Source organism: Lutzomyia longipalpis, chromosome 4 (assembly GCF_024334085.1).
Source record: "Lutzomyia longipalpis isolate SR_M1_2022 chromosome 4, ASM2433408v1".
NCBI lineage: Eukaryota > Metazoa > Arthropoda > Insecta > Diptera > Psychodidae > Lutzomyia > Lutzomyia longipalpis.
This window is the reverse complement of record NC_074710.1, coordinates 10837541-10855441: the sequence shown is the minus strand read 5'-3', so window position 1 is coordinate 10855441 and position 17901 is coordinate 10837541. Positions and strand designations below refer to the sequence as shown.

At 35.9% G+C, this 17901-nt stretch overlaps 1 protein-coding gene across 1 annotated transcript in view; it reads left to right on the top strand.

Moving 5' to 3' along the window:
* The first annotated feature begins 841 nt into the window (after positions 1–841).
* LOC129796019 (ryanodine receptor) overlaps positions 842–17901 on the top strand; it is a 30212-nt gene continuing 13152 nt past the window's right edge. The window contains exons 1-22 of the mRNA XM_055837661.1: positions 842–853; positions 3206–3358; positions 3446–3649; positions 3950–3964; positions 5878–5955; positions 6051–6439; positions 6533–6707; positions 6775–7124; positions 7202–7326; positions 7546–7919; positions 7990–9561; positions 10186–10266; positions 10797–10896; positions 11938–12044; positions 12105–12202; positions 12277–12501; positions 12576–13024; positions 13092–14184; positions 14256–14393; positions 15374–15574; positions 15654–17578; positions 17676–17824. Of these exons, the coding sequence (XP_055693636.1) occupies positions 3305–3358; positions 3446–3649; positions 3950–3964; positions 5878–5955; positions 6051–6439; positions 6533–6707; positions 6775–7124; positions 7202–7326; positions 7546–7919; positions 7990–9561; positions 10186–10266; positions 10797–10896; positions 11938–12044; positions 12105–12202; positions 12277–12501; positions 12576–13024; positions 13092–14184; positions 14256–14393; positions 15374–15574; positions 15654–17578; positions 17676–17824 (7902 nt within the window). The 5' untranslated portion in view covers positions 842–853; positions 3206–3304. The remainder of the gene's footprint in view (positions 854–3205; positions 3359–3445; positions 3650–3949; positions 3965–5877; positions 5956–6050; positions 6440–6532; positions 6708–6774; positions 7125–7201; positions 7327–7545; positions 7920–7989; positions 9562–10185; positions 10267–10796; positions 10897–11937; positions 12045–12104; positions 12203–12276; positions 12502–12575; positions 13025–13091; positions 14185–14255; positions 14394–15373; positions 15575–15653; positions 17579–17675; positions 17825–17901) is intronic.

Sequence of the window (17901 nt, the reverse complement as noted above, 5' to 3'; positions counted from 1 at the left end):
GATTGACCGGAAAATGAATCAAAATAAATTCTCGTGCCAAGGAATTTTGTTGATAAACATTAGAAAACATGACAAAAACATGACAAAAAACATGATTCACCTTGAACCCAAGTCCTAGTACGCAGAATCATCCAAAACTTCTCTTTCGAACTAATGTGAAAATTCAAAGGCAATTTAAGGCAGGATAGTTTCCTTGATTTTCCTTCATTCCAGCACTATCCTTTAAAACAAGCTCTGTATTTAATTTTTTGTAAATTTTTGGGGGAATTTTCTTTTTTATTCGCTTAGTTTTCGTGAAAACATTATTGTGTTTTCCCTGTTCACTCACTTTGTACACCGTGCTGCCTTTTTCTATGGCACGTAAGTCGGTTCTCGGATGAAGGAAAAATGTCCCAAAAGTGTTTGGGAAATTTATTTTTCCGAAAACTTTTCATACACTCTCGGAAAAAGTTGGACAAGTATTTTTGGGGAAAATATTTTGCATCTTCCAGAAATATTTAAAATACTTTTTTAACAGTTAAAAAATATAGAAGAACTCTGTGAAAGTAATGGAAATAAATTTTCCAATAAAACTAAATGTTAATTAAACATTTTCTTTTCCGAATTGGTAAGAGGTAATAGATTTTAATTGTTTGTACAATTTTCCAATTCAAACTGTCACTGTTGCAGAAGAAATTTTTCAAAAAAACACAACATTTCAATTTTCGGAGGTGAATTTCCCTGAAAATTTCCAACTGTCAGGTGAAAAATTGGGATTAACGGACAGTGTACGTGCCCGAATGGTAACTTCGACGGTATTTCGTGATACTCGTTTTACCTAAATTTAGTTCAGATTGAGATTCAGGGGGTGACGGTACGTTTTTCACGTCCGGTGATCGGAAAACCCATTTTACTCTAATTAAAATCGATTCAACTGGAAAATCCAGTGTTAACATACGATAATTTAAAAATTTTCACTATAAAAATTCAATTTTTATCAACCAGAATGCAGTTTTCACGCTGAAAAGTGCAAAATTTTCATGGGAGCTGAAAAAGAAAATTTTTCTGGGGCTCCCGGTGTTATTTTTGTGCTGTGGCTAAGTGCTTATGCTTAAAAATATCTTTGAGCCACAAATGTGAAGATTTTGCGATTGCTGGGCCAGGATTACAGCATCGCAGAAGCAATTTGTGAATTCAATTTCATTAACTTAATTTAATACCTTGTGCATAAAATTTAAATTTAGCAAAACTTTTTTTTTGTAGAAATTCTCTCGTGAGAATTTTTTTTGGAGAGTGCAAAGTAAATAAAGCAACATTTCGATGTGAGAAAAACTCATGAAAAAGTTATGCTCTCACTGCAGTAGAGTCATAAATAATGTTGATATGAGGAAAAACTGGAAGGGTGGTCAAGGGAGGAAAGACAAGCGAAATTATTTGCTCTGAAAAAAATCATAATTTCTTCTTTTTTTTAAACTGCAGAGAAAAATTAGATATTTAAATAAATAATATTTAAAAAAAACACATTTTAAGAGTTAACAAAATTATGAAGTCTATCTGACTTTTCTCTCAAAATTCGTTAATGCAAAAATAGATGTGATTTGTCTTTCGGGTGGGCTTATTTCAAAGCTCGGAAAATCGTCGTGATTTTATTATACTCAAACTAATGCGAATGAGAGGACACGCAATATATAAGTTTCGTGAATTCTAATAATAAATCTTCCATTTCATTTAAACTCAACACACCTTTCAACATTCGCGAAAAGCGAAAAAAAGCAAAGAAACATTTTAAGCTTTTTATACTTCCTAAATTAATTTCCTTCATATAAAATAATAAATTTATACCGTCACAAGGAGTTATTTTGTATTATTTTTTTTATTTGTCTTTTATTGTCTTCGATTTATTGCATATTTCAAATGTAATATATGTAGCTAAAAAGTCCTAACCCTATTTAATTAAATTGGAACTAAAACAAGCTTCACAAAATTAATTTAAAAAAAATTTTATATACAAATTAACTCAGATATGTTCAGAAAAGCTTTTGAAATTTTCGTAAAATCTGAATTGAAAATTATCCAGAGAAATTTGTTCTCAACTAAAGTTTTGGAACTTTCATGAATTATAACCTAGAGCTTTCCTTTCCTTTTATCATTTTTTTAATAAATAAAAAAATCTGTCTTCTTAAAGTCAGCAAAGTGAAATGGTGAAGCGTACTAAAATTATCCTTGTAACTCCATGTGACGCTATTATAATATTTTAACTCTTTCGCGTCCACGTGAAACAGTAACATTGAATGCGCTCTTTTTATCACGATATTTATTCTATTGATGCTCTCAAAGGACATTTTTCGAACAAAGCGTCTTCTTTGGTCTCTTCTGTGTGATTTTAATGCATGGGCTGTGTGGATATCGAAATCATGTCCGGCCCAGAAAACAATAAAAAAAAATAGAAGAAGAAGAGAAATATTAAATAAATAAAGAACGTGAAAGGGTTAAAGTCAGAAAAGTTCTTATCAATTTAATGGATTAAGAAAAATTGCTATTTTCTTTTAGAATAAAATCCCCAAATTTTATATGTCGATTGCAATATCTTATTACAATATTAAAATAACGAGGTAAATTGTCGCTTCGCTCCAATTTACCTCGCCCCGCTTCGCGGGGATTTGTTGCGCTTCGCGCAAATTTTATATAGAGAAGATAATTGAGATGAAAAAAGTCCAATAGAAAATGAATGTCGTTGGTAACAATCGCCTGGTATATCAGGAGTCTCTGTACCAAATTTCATCACGATCGGACCAACGGTGTAGAAATGCATAGATGAACAGGAACGAAATTTTAAAGAGACCTTTCTTTATTATATAGAAGAAAGATAGATGGGCCACGCAAAAAATCTCCAACAAATATTTCAAAGGGAAAAAGTGAATTTCACACAACATTTATGGCGCAAAATTCAAAAAGTAGTGAAAAAATCGTGATTTTTATATGGGGGCTATGAGAAGGGGGACTCTGGGGGGAAAATGAATGCCGTTGGTAAAAACCGCCTGGTATCAGGAGTCTCTGTACCAAATTTCATCACGATCGGACCAACGCACGGTGCAGAAATGCATAGATGATCAGGAACGAAATTTTAAAGAGACCTTTCTTTATTATATAGATTAATAACTTCAAAAGAAATTGTAATTTATGAGTTTTTTTCCTTGATTGATTTGTTGTTTCTTTTCCTGCAAAGGTGATCTGTGGCACATGTGGATCTACAAAAAAGTTTAAGACATAATAGGGAAAGAAATATCAAGTTGTTTGCTAGTGTGGAGGATAACACTTCCGCAACATGGCTGAAGCGGAAGGAGGATCTGAGCAAGATGATGTTTCATTCTTGCGCACGGTATGATTATATTTATTTTAATTACATACCTACTTTTAAATTTTCCTAAAATTTCTATTTAATGTGAATTTTCCTTTAAATTTACAGGAAGACATGGTTTGTCTTTCGTGCACAGCCACAGGTGAACGTGTTTGCTTAGCAGCGGAGGGTTTTGGCAATCGGCATTGTTTCCTTGAAAATATTGCCGATAAAAACATCCCTCCTGACCTATCACAATGTGTCTTCGTTATTGAGCAAGCTCTCTCCGTGAGAGCACTGCAGGAGCTCGTTACAGCTGCAGGATCTGAGACCGTGAGTTTCAATTGAATTGAGAATTTTGAACATTTTCTACCGGAAAAAGACATATTTTCATAGCGAAAGCTCAATGCTACAAAGAAAAATCTCATGAAAAATAAATGAGAAAAATCAAATGCTTTTCATTTAATATTGTACAAAAGCTCTCTCTTTTTTTTTTAAATACTTCTTACAATGATGAATAGTATGAAGATTAACTATTCACATTTTGTCATGCTTTCTTTCAATTTATAACTATGAGCATAAAACATGGGCATAAATAAGAAAATTATCATAATTTTCTAATTTGGTTTACAGGAGAAAGATTCCTTAGTAAGTATCGTGTAAGACAGTGAGAAAGAGAAGATGGAAGTAAGAGAAGATTTTCAGGGAGTTGAAATTTTTTTATTAAGTAAAAACAAAGTAAATAGGACAGATCAATTTTTGAGAAAAAAATATGAGATTTTTTACAGAAAAAATTCTTTTATTTTTCTTTTTTATTAAAAAATAAATACTAAAAAGCATAAAAAATTCATCTGTCAGATCTCTTTAAATTTCATATTTCATATTCATTAATTAACTTCATTTAAAGGGAGATTGGGGTGGAATTTGTCATCTAAAGGTTTGTAACATGGTTAATTAAAAGCTAGAAAAAGTTATAATACAGAGGAACTTAAGGAAAAATCTTTTTCTCTGTTCTATTTAAACATACATACATTCATACCACAGTAAGGAATTTAATCCTATAGGTGACAAATTTTCTCCCCCATCTTCCCACATACCTATCATAGAATTCTGAATAATTATTACATATATCTACATATTTGTTTATTAATTAATTGGCATTCCTAAAACATTTAGAATTTGTAACAAATTTAACACGTTGTGTGTATCGACTGTGATCGTCAGGTTGAATTGTTTTAAAATTATTTGTATTATTTTTTCTTTAATTATACACATTACTTATTGTCTTAGGACATTTTTTTTTTTTTGATAAAACGTGCTTTATTTTAGCTAAAGATTTCAAATTGATTTTTCACGTAAGAGCGTATGCATCAGATTTAAAGTTTTATCATGTACTGTTAGATGAACATCCTTTTAATTCTATATAATTATATTTTTACTAATGATTTTTCATAAAAGATTTTTAGATATAATTTGAGGGAAACCGGAAGTATATTCAATACTATAAACTATTGCAATATTTTGAGAAATAGAAAAATTATTTTAAAGTTAAGGATTTTTTTTAACAATCATGTTACATTTTTTCCTTACCTTTCTTCCTTAATCAGTTATATACAACTGTGCTTGAATTTTCATTATTTTCCCACAAATTTATGAAATTTTCACGTAAAATCACCTTTAAAAATAATAATGCCTTTTATTTTATTATTTAAATGCATAAATTCCTATCTCTTGAATAAAGGCTCTCATTTTCGTCCAAACTGAAGTTCAAAGATCACGAATCATATCTTTTTTATCAGTGAAGAAAACAATATTTTCCCTAATATTATTTATTATATTGTTTTGTGTTTTGTGTGATTCAACAAAATGAGGCTCACAAAATTTTATTTGTCCATCCTCTTTTCACGAGCATAATATCCAGACAGAAACCTCTTAATGTTATCACACATATTTCTTTAACTTCATCAATTTAACGGACCAATTTGTAAAAATGACCAAACAAAAATTTATGGATTTCCAATAAAATAAAAGTTGGCGATAAAAATTCTTTTTTTTGTACTTTTGTGTACTTTTGTTTAAGAGTGAACAGAAGGAACTCACAAGGATATATAGCCCTGATATAAATCACTTGATATATACATACATATGTATATGCATTATGTATGTTTTGATAGTGCCTTTTGTAACTTTGAAGGTCATTTCGTGGGCAGAATTATGTTGTTTATTGTGTTGGTTGTTTTGATAGAAACATTTCCCACAATTTCCTTTCTTTTTTCACAATTTCCTGTTATCATGAAAATATGCTGAGAACATGCTGAATGTGTTGTGTACGCTCTTGTATGCAAAAGAATATGATAAATTGCTTTTTATCTAAATGATACACGATTTTATGGAATTTATAACAAAATTTAATAAAATTAGGATGATTCTCTTTTGTTGTTAGATATTGCAATGTTTTTTTTATTGTCGAACGTTGAAAAGTAAAAGAAAGCAAGAAGAAATCAAATGAAAATTGATTAGAAGAAGTAAATTTTAATTAATTTCTTGTTCATAATTTTCAGGGGAAAGGAACAGGATCCGGTCACAGGACACTACTCTACGGTAATGCTATTCTTTTACGCCACCAAAACAGCGACATGGTAAATTATTATTTTCCTTAGAGACAAGTTCTTGTTACTTACTTCTTCCCCTTGACCCGATGGTGCGATATAATCACAATTAATCTCTTCCGTAGTACTTAGCTTGCCTGTCGACGTCGTCCTCAAATGACAAATTGTCCTTCGATGTTGGTCTTCAGGAGCACAGTCAAGGCGAAGCGTGCTGGTGGACGGTTCATCCGGCCAGCAAGCAGAGGTCAGAAGGTGAAAAGGTGCGTGTCGGTGATGATTTGATTCTCGTATCCGTGGCCACTGAGCGATACTTGCACACCACCAAGGAGAATGACCAGTCCATTGTCAATGCCAGCTTCCACGTTACACACTGGTCAGTTCAACCCTATGGTACGGGAATTTCGCGCATGAAGTATGTTGGCTATGTCTTTGGCGGTGATGTCCTGCGATTCTTTCACGGTGGTGACGAATGTCTAACAATCCCGAGCACGTGGGCAAATGAACCTGGGCAAAAGTAAGGATAAGGAAATAATGCAATCTGATTAATTTTCGTAAATCTAATTCTAAAAATCTTTTTTTTATTATTTTTAATTTCCCAATAAAACAGCATAGTGATATATGAAGGAGGTTCTGTTATGTCACAAGCAAGGTCCCTATGGCGCTTAGAATTGGCTCGTACAAAGTGGTCTGGTGGCTTTATAAATTGGTACCATCCAATGAGGATTCGTCACCTAACAACAGGACGTTATTTGGCTGTTAACGAGAACAACGAACTATGCTTGGTAAAACTTTCTTGACTAATTAATTTAGCATAGGTATAGTTCAAAATTCTTTTTAATACCTTTCCAGCTGGCAAAAGACGAAGCAACAATTTCATGCTCAACATTTTGCTTGCGTCAGGAGAAAGATGATCAAAAAATTATCCTTGAGGATAAAGATTTGGAAATAATTGGATCCCCAATTATAAAATACGGTGACTCAACTGTCATTGTACAGCACTTAGAGTCGAGTCTCTGGTTGAGCTACAAGAGCTATGAGACGAAGAAGAAGGGCGTGGGAAAGGTGGAGGAGAAACAGGCTGCCCTGCATGAGGAAGGAAAAATGGATGATGGTCTGGATTTCTCACGGTCCCAGGAAGAGGAATCCAAAACGGCAAGGGTAATCCGCAAATGCAGTAGTCTCTTCACGAAATTTATCAAGTAAGTTAATCAGTTTTGAGATTAGGATTCAATTAATTAAGCATCAGATAATAAATTCATTTAAATTGTCTTTTTAGTGGTCTTGAAAGATTGCAAGAACATCGACGTCACTCAATATTCTTTCAAACTGTGAATTTGTCCGAGATGGTGATGTGTCTTGAAGATCTCATCAATTACTTTGCCCAACCGGACGATGATATGGGTAGGAATTACCTAAATAAAGGCTTTTAATAAAATTCCACAATGGGTCGTATTCAGCGACCAAGAAATCCTTGAAAATTCAAAAATATGCTCTGAAATTTCAACGATTTTAATGATTTATTATTCGCTGAATATGAGCTAATATCTGATTTTAAAATGAATAAATAAGACTGTTAATTCAGAATAAATTTAAAGCAATTTAAAATTCATTTAATTGCAGAACACGAAGAGAAGCAAAACAGATTTCGTGCTCTGCGAAATCGTCAGGATCTTTTTCAGGAAGAAGGCGTGTTGAATTTAATTCTCGAGGCCATTGATAAGATCAATGTAATCACTTCCCAGGGATTTCTTGCTAGCTTCCTAGCGAGTGATGAAAGTGGTCAGAGTTGGGAATTAATTTCGGGCTATCTGTACCAATTACTAGCTGCTATTATTAAAGGAAATCACACCAATTGTGCTCAATTTGCCAATACAAATCGATTGAATTGGCTATTCTCTCGCCTTGGTTCTCAAGCCTCCAGCGAAGGGTCTGGAATGCTCGATGTACTCCACTGTGTCCTTATTGATTCACCTGAAGCCTTGAATATGATGAGGGTAATTTATTTGAATCGTTTTAAGTTAATTTATCTTTTTGTTTATTTAATTTTTTATTTTGCATCTACAGGATGAACACATTAAAGTGATTATATCCTTGCTGGAGAAACATGGTCGTGATCCAAAGGTCCTTGATGTCCTTTGCTCCCTTTGTGTGGGTAATGGTGTAGCTGTGAGATCGTCACAGAATAATATTTGTGACTTTCTTCTGCCCGGAAAGAATCTTCTCCTTCAGACGCAACTTGTTGATCATGTGGCCAGCATTCGACCAAACATATTTGTAGGTCGCGTCGAGGGGTCTGCAATGTACCAAAAGTGGTATTTTGAAATAACAATGGATCACATTGAGCAGACAACCCACATGATGCCACATCTACGAATTGGTTGGGCCAATACATCGGGATATGTCCCATACCCCGGAGGTGGTGAAAAATGGGGTGGAAATGGCGTTGGGGATGATCTCTACTCATTCGGCTTCGACGGTGCACACCTGTGGACAGGTGGACGCAAAATTGCCATTGTATCGGCTGAACTGCAGGAGCCTTACATCCGGAAGGGTGATGTAATTGGATGCGCCCTGGACTTAACAGTGCCAATAATAACATTTACATTCAACGGGGCTAGAGTTCGTGGGAGCTTCCGGAATTTCAATCTCGACGGCATGTTCTTTCCCGTACTCAGTTGTTCTTCCAAATTGAGCTGTCGCTTCCTTCTCGGTGGTGATCATGGGCGCTTGAAATTTGCTCCACCACTGGGATTTTCACCGCTCGTTCAGTGCCTTATGCCACATCAAGTACTTAGCCTCGATCCTTGCTTCTACTTTGGCAATCTCAATAAGAATGTTCTAGCGGGACCGTGGCTCGTTGAGGATGACACCCCCTTTGTGCCACAGCCCGTTGATACAACCAATGTCGGTCTACCGTCATTTGTGGATACGATTAAGGATAAATTAGCGGAGAATATTCACGAAATGTGGGCTCTCAATAAAATTGAAGCTGGATGGTGCTGGGGGGAATACCGCGACGACTTGCACAAAATCCATCCATGCCTAACGCAATTTGAACGCCTACCGGCTGCAGAGAAGCGCTACGACTGCCAGCTAGCTGTACAAACGCTAAAGACAATCATTGCTCTTGGATACTACATTACATTGGATAAGCCTCCAGCGAGAATTCGACCAATTCGTCTACCGAATGAACCCTTTATGCAGGCAAATGGCTACAAGCCCGCCCCATTGGATCTCAGTGCTGTAACTTTAACACCCAAACTCGAGGAGCTCGTTGATCAATTGGCTGAGAATACGCACAATTTGTGGGCAAAGGAGAGAATCCAGCAGGGATGGACGTATGGTCTCAATGAAGATTCAGAAAATCACCGTAGCCCCCATTTGGTGCCCTATGCGAAAGTTGATGAAGCCATAAAGAAGGCAAATCGGGATACGGCTTCGGAAACTGTACGAACCCTCTTGGTGTATGGGTACAATCTTGACCCACCAACAGGTGAGGGCAATGAAGCTCTTCTGGCTGAAGCACAACGACTGAAATTCGCTGCATTTCGAACGTATCGAGTTGAGAAGAACTACGCCGTTACATCGGGAAAATGGTACTTTGAATTTGAAGTACTTACTGCCGGCCCAATGCGGGTAAGTTGAGATTCTTGGTGAAATTCACTTACATAGGTCGGTTTAGCCGTTTCTTATGCTAGGCATATAAGGTTTTAGCTTCAAAATCTGAAAAGCCTAAATGTAGGAAACTTATTCCGGTCTAAAAAACTTAAGATTAGATTAAGAAACTAAAGCCTTGCTTAAGAAACTTAGGCTCCTTGTTGGAAAATGAAGCCTAGCTTATAAAACTTAGGTCTGGTTTAAGAAAACTTAGACCTAGCTTAAGAAACTTAACTCCGAGTTAAGTTTCTTAAGCTAGGCCTAAGTTTTCTTAAACCAGACCTAAGTTTTATAAGCTAGGCTTCATTTTCTAACAGGGAGCCTAAGTTTCTTAAGTTGGTTCTAAGTTGGTTTAAGAAAACTTCGACTTAACTCCGAGTTTAAGAAAACTTCGACCTAGCTTAAGAAACTTAACTCCGAGTTAAGCTAGGCCTAAGTTTTCTTAAACCAGACCTTAGTTTTATAAGCTAGGTTTGAGTTTCTAACGTAGATGCATAAGTTTCTTAATCTAGACTTCAGTTTCTAAATCTAAGCTTAAGTTTTTTAGAACTACTTACAATTAAACTACTTTAAATTAAACATTAAACTACTTTATTTTTAAAGGTCGGTTGGGCTAGAGCTGACTGCAATCCAGGAACGATGCTTGGAAATGATGACAGTACATGGGCCTTTGATGGATACAATGTAAGTATCTTCACTAATGATTCTCTATCTATTTTATTTTTAATGTAATCACCATGTAGTTTTGTAATTTTGTTTGAAAGAAACACAATATATCAAAAATAATTATTTTAATTACATTTTCTTAAGAGAAAAAAAAGAAATATTAAATTATTTTCAAATATGGGTATTAGTTAACGAAAATTCATGGAGGTTCTGTGGATACATTTGGTTCTCCATATGATGTTGGAGATGTTGTTGGATGCTTTATTGATGTACCGGAGCAAACGATTAGTAAGAAAAATGTTTCAATGACAAAGAAATTTAAGAAAAAGAATTTTAAAGTTAAAAATTTTACAAAAACATCCTCTTGTCAGTGCCTAACAAGAACGAAAGCGAGCAGATTTTTTTTTAATAACATATTCAAACCTTATTGTTTTTCTTTCATATCTCTCTGTTGTCCTCCACCCTTCGTCTTTTCTTTATACTTTGATATCTTTGACAATTTTTAATTATGTGTATAATATGCGGCAAAATACATTGAATTTTTGTAGGAAGAAAAAGTATCGGGGGGCTCAACAGAGTCCTTTGGCAAACAGTGGGTTCCTGGCGATGTCGTTGGTGTCTTCCTTGATTTGGTGGATCACACCATCAGTAAGAAATGCCTAAATAAAATCTTGCTCAAGAACAAAACAAGACTAAAAGCAAAATTTTACTTACATTATTGCGACATTAAAAGCCAAATGTATTTTATTAGCGAACTTAAAATGAGCTTTAACATTATTCAATTTTTTTTTACATAAATATATAGCGAATTAGTTTAGAGAATAAATGAAATGTCAGTATAAGGGAATGTTGTGCCATAGAAAAAATTAAATCTTTTTTTTTAATTCTCTAATTTATCTAACTTTCGCAAAGTCAAACCTTCACCCAAAATGCTCTAAAAAAATTCAAATAAGCGAGATATGTTAATAAGGCATTAATTTTTTTTAACTTTGTGCGCAATGTTTAATAAATTCACGTAATTTTATTCATTTCATTATTTTTAATCTGAAATATTTTAACATGATATTTTTCTAAAATAATTTCATCTTTTCATTACCTAATCTTTTTGCATGTATGGATGATTCCTTTTCAAGCTGAAAATTTTGGAAAATGCTAATTTTACCGGAAGCTCTTTTAACACCTTTGTTGTTAAAATTTTAATCTTTTTTTTGAATTCATTTTCATTTATTCATCTCTCCACAAAATTCAAAACAAAATATTTTAACAGTTTTTAAATTTATTTTTCAAAAATTTCTGCTATCACCCCTGTGTTTTTTTAAAAATTGTTTATTACCTGCGAAAGGAATCGTATGATTCGAAAAGGATGTAACTCTAAATTTTATTTTTATTCTATAACCAACAATTATTATCTTTTGACTAATTAAGAAAACATTGAATTATCTTTATGTCTACAAGCTAGGCTCTCTAAACCTAAATTTTATTATTTAAGTAGGAGCCAGAATAAAAGATCCTGGAAAATTATTTTTTATTGGTCTTAAAAAATTCTCTTTGACAGAGTTATTCCTTTTTCGAACTGTACGGTTTTATAGATTTGCATGAATGTTTTAATAATGTTTTTGCTAATAAACTTCTTTAAAATTATTTTTAGTTATTAATTAAAAGGGATTTTTTTGTAAATTTATTTTAAAGGTTTCTCTCTGAATGGAGAACTGTTGATGGATGCATTGGGTGGTGAAACAACATTTGCTGATGTAACCTCCGATGGTGTTGGCTTTGTTCCAGCCTGTACTCTTGGGGTAAAGTACTCCTCACACAAAACTCTGAGACAATTAATATTGAATCTATTACCTTTGCAGGTGGGACAAAAAGCTCGATTGATTTATGGGCAGAATGTTGATTCCTTGAAGTGGTTCACAACGTGTGGTCTTCAAGAGGGCTACGAACCATTCTGTGTGTAAGTTTCTTTAAATTTAAGATTTATTTTAAAATAAAATTCAATTTAATACGCGTATATTTTAAATTTTGTAGAAATATGAGAAGACCTGTAACGCATTGGTACACGAAGGATCAACCAATTTTCGAGAATACCGAAGACTTTATTGATTGTCGCATTGATGTTACGAGAATTCCAGGAGGTGCTGATACACCGCCATGCTTAAAAATCTCCCATAATACTTTCGAAACAATGGAGAAAGCCAATTGGGAATTCCTTAGGCTATCACTGCCAGTTATTTGCCAGAGTACATTTATTACGTGAGTAAAGAGCAAATAGAACTCTTTTGCTTCTTGTTTTACTTGACTTTTACATTTTTTTTTGGTGGTTTTAGTGAAAATGAGAAAATGCGCCGATGGGAAGAGATCAAGATGCGCCAAAATCGCATCTTAGCTGAAGCTGAACAAACAACTCCTGCACATTTTGATCATATAATGCGTAGTGGCTTCACCATGAATGATATCAAGGGCCTACATAGGAATTACAATGAAGATGCTGCGGAGGCAGATGAACAAATGCTACGTCCAAACCCATCAAGACCACCGAGGAAGGGATCCCTTTCGCGTGGTAGCATTGCTGCATACGACCCACCAAGTATTGAGATTAATTCAAAGATTCAGAGGTCAACAAGTGAATTGGATATGAATGCCTACGGTGAGATTGGCGATAAGGATGATAAGAAGAAGCGTGGCAGGAGTCCGTTTAAATTCTTCTCAAAGAAACGTGATCAGAGTAAGGATAAATTGAAGGCAAAGACCCCAGAACCAGCTGACCGGAGAAGTAGTAAGTGTGAAAGATTATTTTATAAGTGAATTAAGGACATTTATGCCTAATTTTCATTAAATTTCAGCTCAGGGAAGAAATGTTATTCAATCGCAAACAATGACAAGAGCTCCAACGGTCAGAGTGTCTAATGCTGATTTAAGAGTTCAACCACCTGCAGTGCCAGATCGTCCGAAAACAATGACCGTGAATTCTTTGGGTGGTAGCCCAATTGAGGCAGTTGGCAATGAAGTCTATGATTCAGAATGTCTCAAGCTGATCAATGAATATTTCTACGGTGTACGAATCTTCCCGGGTCAAGATCCTACGCACGTGTGGATTGGCTGGGTAACCACACAATATCACAGGCACAGCAATGAATTTAATCAGCAAACTGTTCGCCGTATCTCCGTAACAATGGAAGATGATTACGGAAGTATTGCAGATCAGGTGAATCGACAGAGTTGCTACATGGTGCGTTCGGATGAATTGTTCAACGAAGTGACTCAGGATGCATCGGGGAAGGGTGCATCTCAGGGTATGTTTGTGGGGTGCTTCGTTGATACGGCAACGGGTACAATTAGATTTACGTGCGAGGGTAAGGAAACCTCCCATAAATGGGTCATGGAACCCGATATGAAACTCTTTCCGGCTATTTTTGTGGAGGCTACAAGTAAGGAAGTGCTCCAAATTGAATTGGGTCGTACCCCAACTACCCTACCATTGTCAGCTGCTGTTCTACCAACCGGGGATAAGCATGTTAATCCCCAATTTCCACCAAGACTAAAGGTGCAATGCCTAAAGCCACATCAATGGGCTCGTGTGCCCAACAATGCCCTCCAAGTTCATGCGCTGAAACTCTCCGACATACGTGGTTGGTCTATGCTATGTGAAGACCCCGTATCCATGCTGGCTCTTCACATTCCCGAGGAGGATCGTTGCATTGATATTCTGGAGCTCATTGAAATGGATAAACTTCTCTCCTTCCACTCACATACTCTAACACTCTACGCAGCACTTTGCTACCAATCGAATTATAGAGCTGCTCACGCCCTATGCCTTCATGTGGATCAAAAGCAACTACTCTATGCCATCAAGTCCGAATATATGAGTGGTCCTTTGCGTCAAGGTTTCTATGATCTTCTCATTGCACTACATTTGGAATCTCACGCCACGACCATGTAAGGACATTTATTTAAGCCTTTGAAACCAATTAAATCTTTTACATTTGTGCTATTTTCTAAATTTACAGGGAAGTCTGCAAAAATGAATACATCATCCCACTTGGGCCAGAATTGGCGGAACTGTACAAAGATACTGAAATGTGTCATTCACTGAGGTCAATTACGACTGAATCAGTAAGGCCACAGATGAAAATGACTGAAATTGCGTAAGTTTTACAAAACAAAATATTTCGATTTTATTTTACTACTGAGGAAACTAAAAGAAAATTGTCGTTTAAATGATTTTCTTGGCAATTTTCAATTTTTGGATTTCCTTTATCAATTTTTTGTGCAACATATTTTTTTTTAATGATCCAAAGCACTTTCCTTTTATTTTATCTCTACTCAAGTTTTAAAAATAAACATTTTTCCTGGTTTTTGAATGGTAGGACCATTTCTCTGGAGCAACCCTGTTTGGCTTTTATGGGTTAATTTTTATTGGGCGAGTTAATTTTACATGAAGTAATTTTTTTCTTTGGGAGGGTGGGACTATAAGTAAATAAATCTAGAATATCCAGATCTAGAATTTTGTAGAATTATGCACTGTTAAACCAAAAGAATTGTGTTCAAAATCCTACGACTCTGCACTGAAAAATCTTTTTATTCTCATTTTCATTTAACTAAAAAGTTGCACCCATTACATTAAGGATTTGATTGATAGAAATTAGTAAGAATGTACAATTTTTTACATTTTTTTTGATAAAACATTTTGTTTTTAATTGCACTGAGCCAGTATTAAATAGATCTTCTAAATTAAGACGTCTTCACGTTTAGTATTCCAATAGCCCCTTATTACGCATTTATTCGTTAATTAAATAAACTAAACATTGTATCCTAATGCAGAAATTAATCTGTTTATGTAATTTTTATGCTATAATGTTGAAATTTAAAAATTAACGTCTTAAGAATTTTCTTTTAAGACGATTAAAGAATTTTATTTAATTAAGAATTGTACATTCTCGTATTTATTTTAAACGTTTTAAACGCACAAACATTTTTTTTTCTTTAAAATTTAATACATATTTCTTCCTCTTCTCTACATGTATGCACCCTATCTCTCATCGGTGTTGTGGTGTGATGTGCATGAATTCCTTTCAACACCCCTGCCCCCTGACCCCAACCTTGGTGATTATTTTGAACTATCAAGCTCCCCTTTGCCAAATGTACCAATAGTAGTGGCCAATGGTGTTTCCAGTGAGCCTATACCGACGATTGATGCCCTGTATTCACCACGCTTCCCATTAGAAGTCGTCAGGGAATTTGTAATGGAAGCCCTAGCAGAAGCCGTTGAGATCAATCAAGTACACAATCGGGACCCAATTGGTGGATCTAATGAAAATTTATTCCTGTAAGTACAACGCGTCTAAATAAAAAGTTTGATTTTCTTCGACAAGAAAGAAAATTAAATTTTCCTTTTACCCCTTTAGGCCATTGATAAAGCTAACGGATCGTCTTCTTCTTGTGGGAATACTGACGGATCAAGATATTGAGAAACTCTTGATAATGATCAATCCAGAGACATGGGACAGCAACTTCGACAAGGAGGGCAAAGATGAGCACCGAAAGGGTCTTTTAACGATGAAAATGGCCGAAGGGGCTAAGCTTCAGATGTGCTACCTACTCCATCATCTCTGTGACATCCAGTTGCGACATCGTGTTGAGAGTATAATTGCATTCTCAAATGGATTTGTTGGTGATCTACAGGCTGATCAGTTGAGGCGTTATATTGAGATAAAGCAATCTGATCTCCCGAGTGCTGTGGCTGCGAAGAAAACGCGTGAATTCAGATGTCCTCCGCGTGAACAGATGAATGCCATTCTAAGTTTCAAAGCTCTCGAGGATGATGATATTGAAAATTGCCCATGTGGTGTTGAATTGCGGGATGCACTCAATGCATTCCATGCTCAACTTATGTACACTGTATCCCTCAATGCTCTTCAGGATTCAGAGGCAGAAGATGCTGGGGCAGCGGATACTGGAAAGTCCGGACCACTATCGAAGATATTTAACTTTATCAATACAGTTAAGGAGCTAGAAGAGGAGCCGGTGGAAAAGGGTGAACCAGTTAAGAAGACTCCTGAAGAAATATTCCGAAAAGTCCTCATTAAGACTATCGTGTCCTGGGCAGAGGAATCCCAAATTGAGACACCGAAGCTCGTGAGGGAGATGTTTAGCCTCCTGGTGCGACAGTATGATACTGTTGGTGAGCTAATTAAAGCTCTGGAGAAGACATATGTGATCAACAGTAAGACGAAGAATGATGTTGCCGGTATGTGGGTGGGTCTCAGTCAGATACGTGCCCTTCTACCGGTACAGATGAGTGAGGAGGAAGAAAAATTAATGAGAACGCGCCTGTGGAAGTTGGTGAATAATCACACATTCTTCCAACATCCAGACTTGATTCGTATTCTAAGGGTGCACGAGAATGTAATGGCCGTTATGATGAATACCCTTGGGAGAAGGGCTCAAGCGCAAAGCGATGCACCAGTACAGAGTGAGGGTGGTGAACAACCAGTTAAGGAGAAGGATACATCCCATGAGATGGTTGTTGCATGTTGTCGTTTCCTCTGCTACTTCTGTCGCACAAGTCGTCAAAATCAGAAAGCAATGTTTGATCATTTTGATTTTCTCCTGGAGAACTCCAATATTCTCCTTTCGCGACCAAGTTTGCGTGGTTCAACACCACTTGATGTTGCATACTCCAGCTTAATGGAAAACACTGAATTAGCTCTTGCTTTAAGAGAGCACTACTTGGAGAAGATTGCTGTCTACCTATCCAGGTGTGGTTTGCAAAGTAATTCAGAGCTCGTGGAGAAGGGTTATCCGGACTTGGGATGGGATCCCGTTGAGGGTGAAAGATATTTGGACTTCCTCCGTTTCTGCGTTTGGGTGAATGGTGAAAGTGTTGAGGAGAATGCAAACTTAGTTATTCGCCTATTGATCCGTAGACCTGAATGCCTTGGTCCAGCTCTACGTGGGGAAGGTGAAGGTCTTCTCAGGGCTATAATTGATGCAAATAAAATGTCCGAGAGGATTGCTGATCGTCGTAAGCTGCAAGATGAGGCAGAAGGAACAATGTCTGGCTTATCATTCAACCATCCTCTACCTGAAAGTGATGACGATGAAGATTACATTGATACTGGCGCTGCCATATTATGCTTCTACTGCACCCTTGTTGATCTCCTTGGACGCTGTGCTCCGGATTCTTCTGTAATTGCACAGGGGAAGAATGAATCGCTTAGGGCTAGGGCCATCTTGCGATCACTTGTACCACTGGAAGATCTTCAAGGTGTTCTCAGTCTAAAGTTTACGCTACAAAATCCAGCTCCTGGTGAAGAGAAACCTAAATCAGGTAAAATTTTCGTAGCAATTTACCCTAAATTGTTTCTTTCCTTCATATTCTTGCCAAGTACGTTAACTAAATAATAGTCTGTTTGTTAATTTTATAGATATGCCTTCTGGGCTTATTCCTGGACACAAACAGAGTATCGTCATGTTCTTGGAACGTGTCTACGGCATTGAAACCCAGGAATTATTCTACAAACTACTCGAGGAAGCCTTCCTGCCTGATCTTCGTGCTGCCACAATGCTCGATCGGGTAAGATGTGACTTAATAAATAAAGAAAATTAATGATGCTTCCGGTGTTCGTCAGAGGAAAATTCCCGCTCACCCAA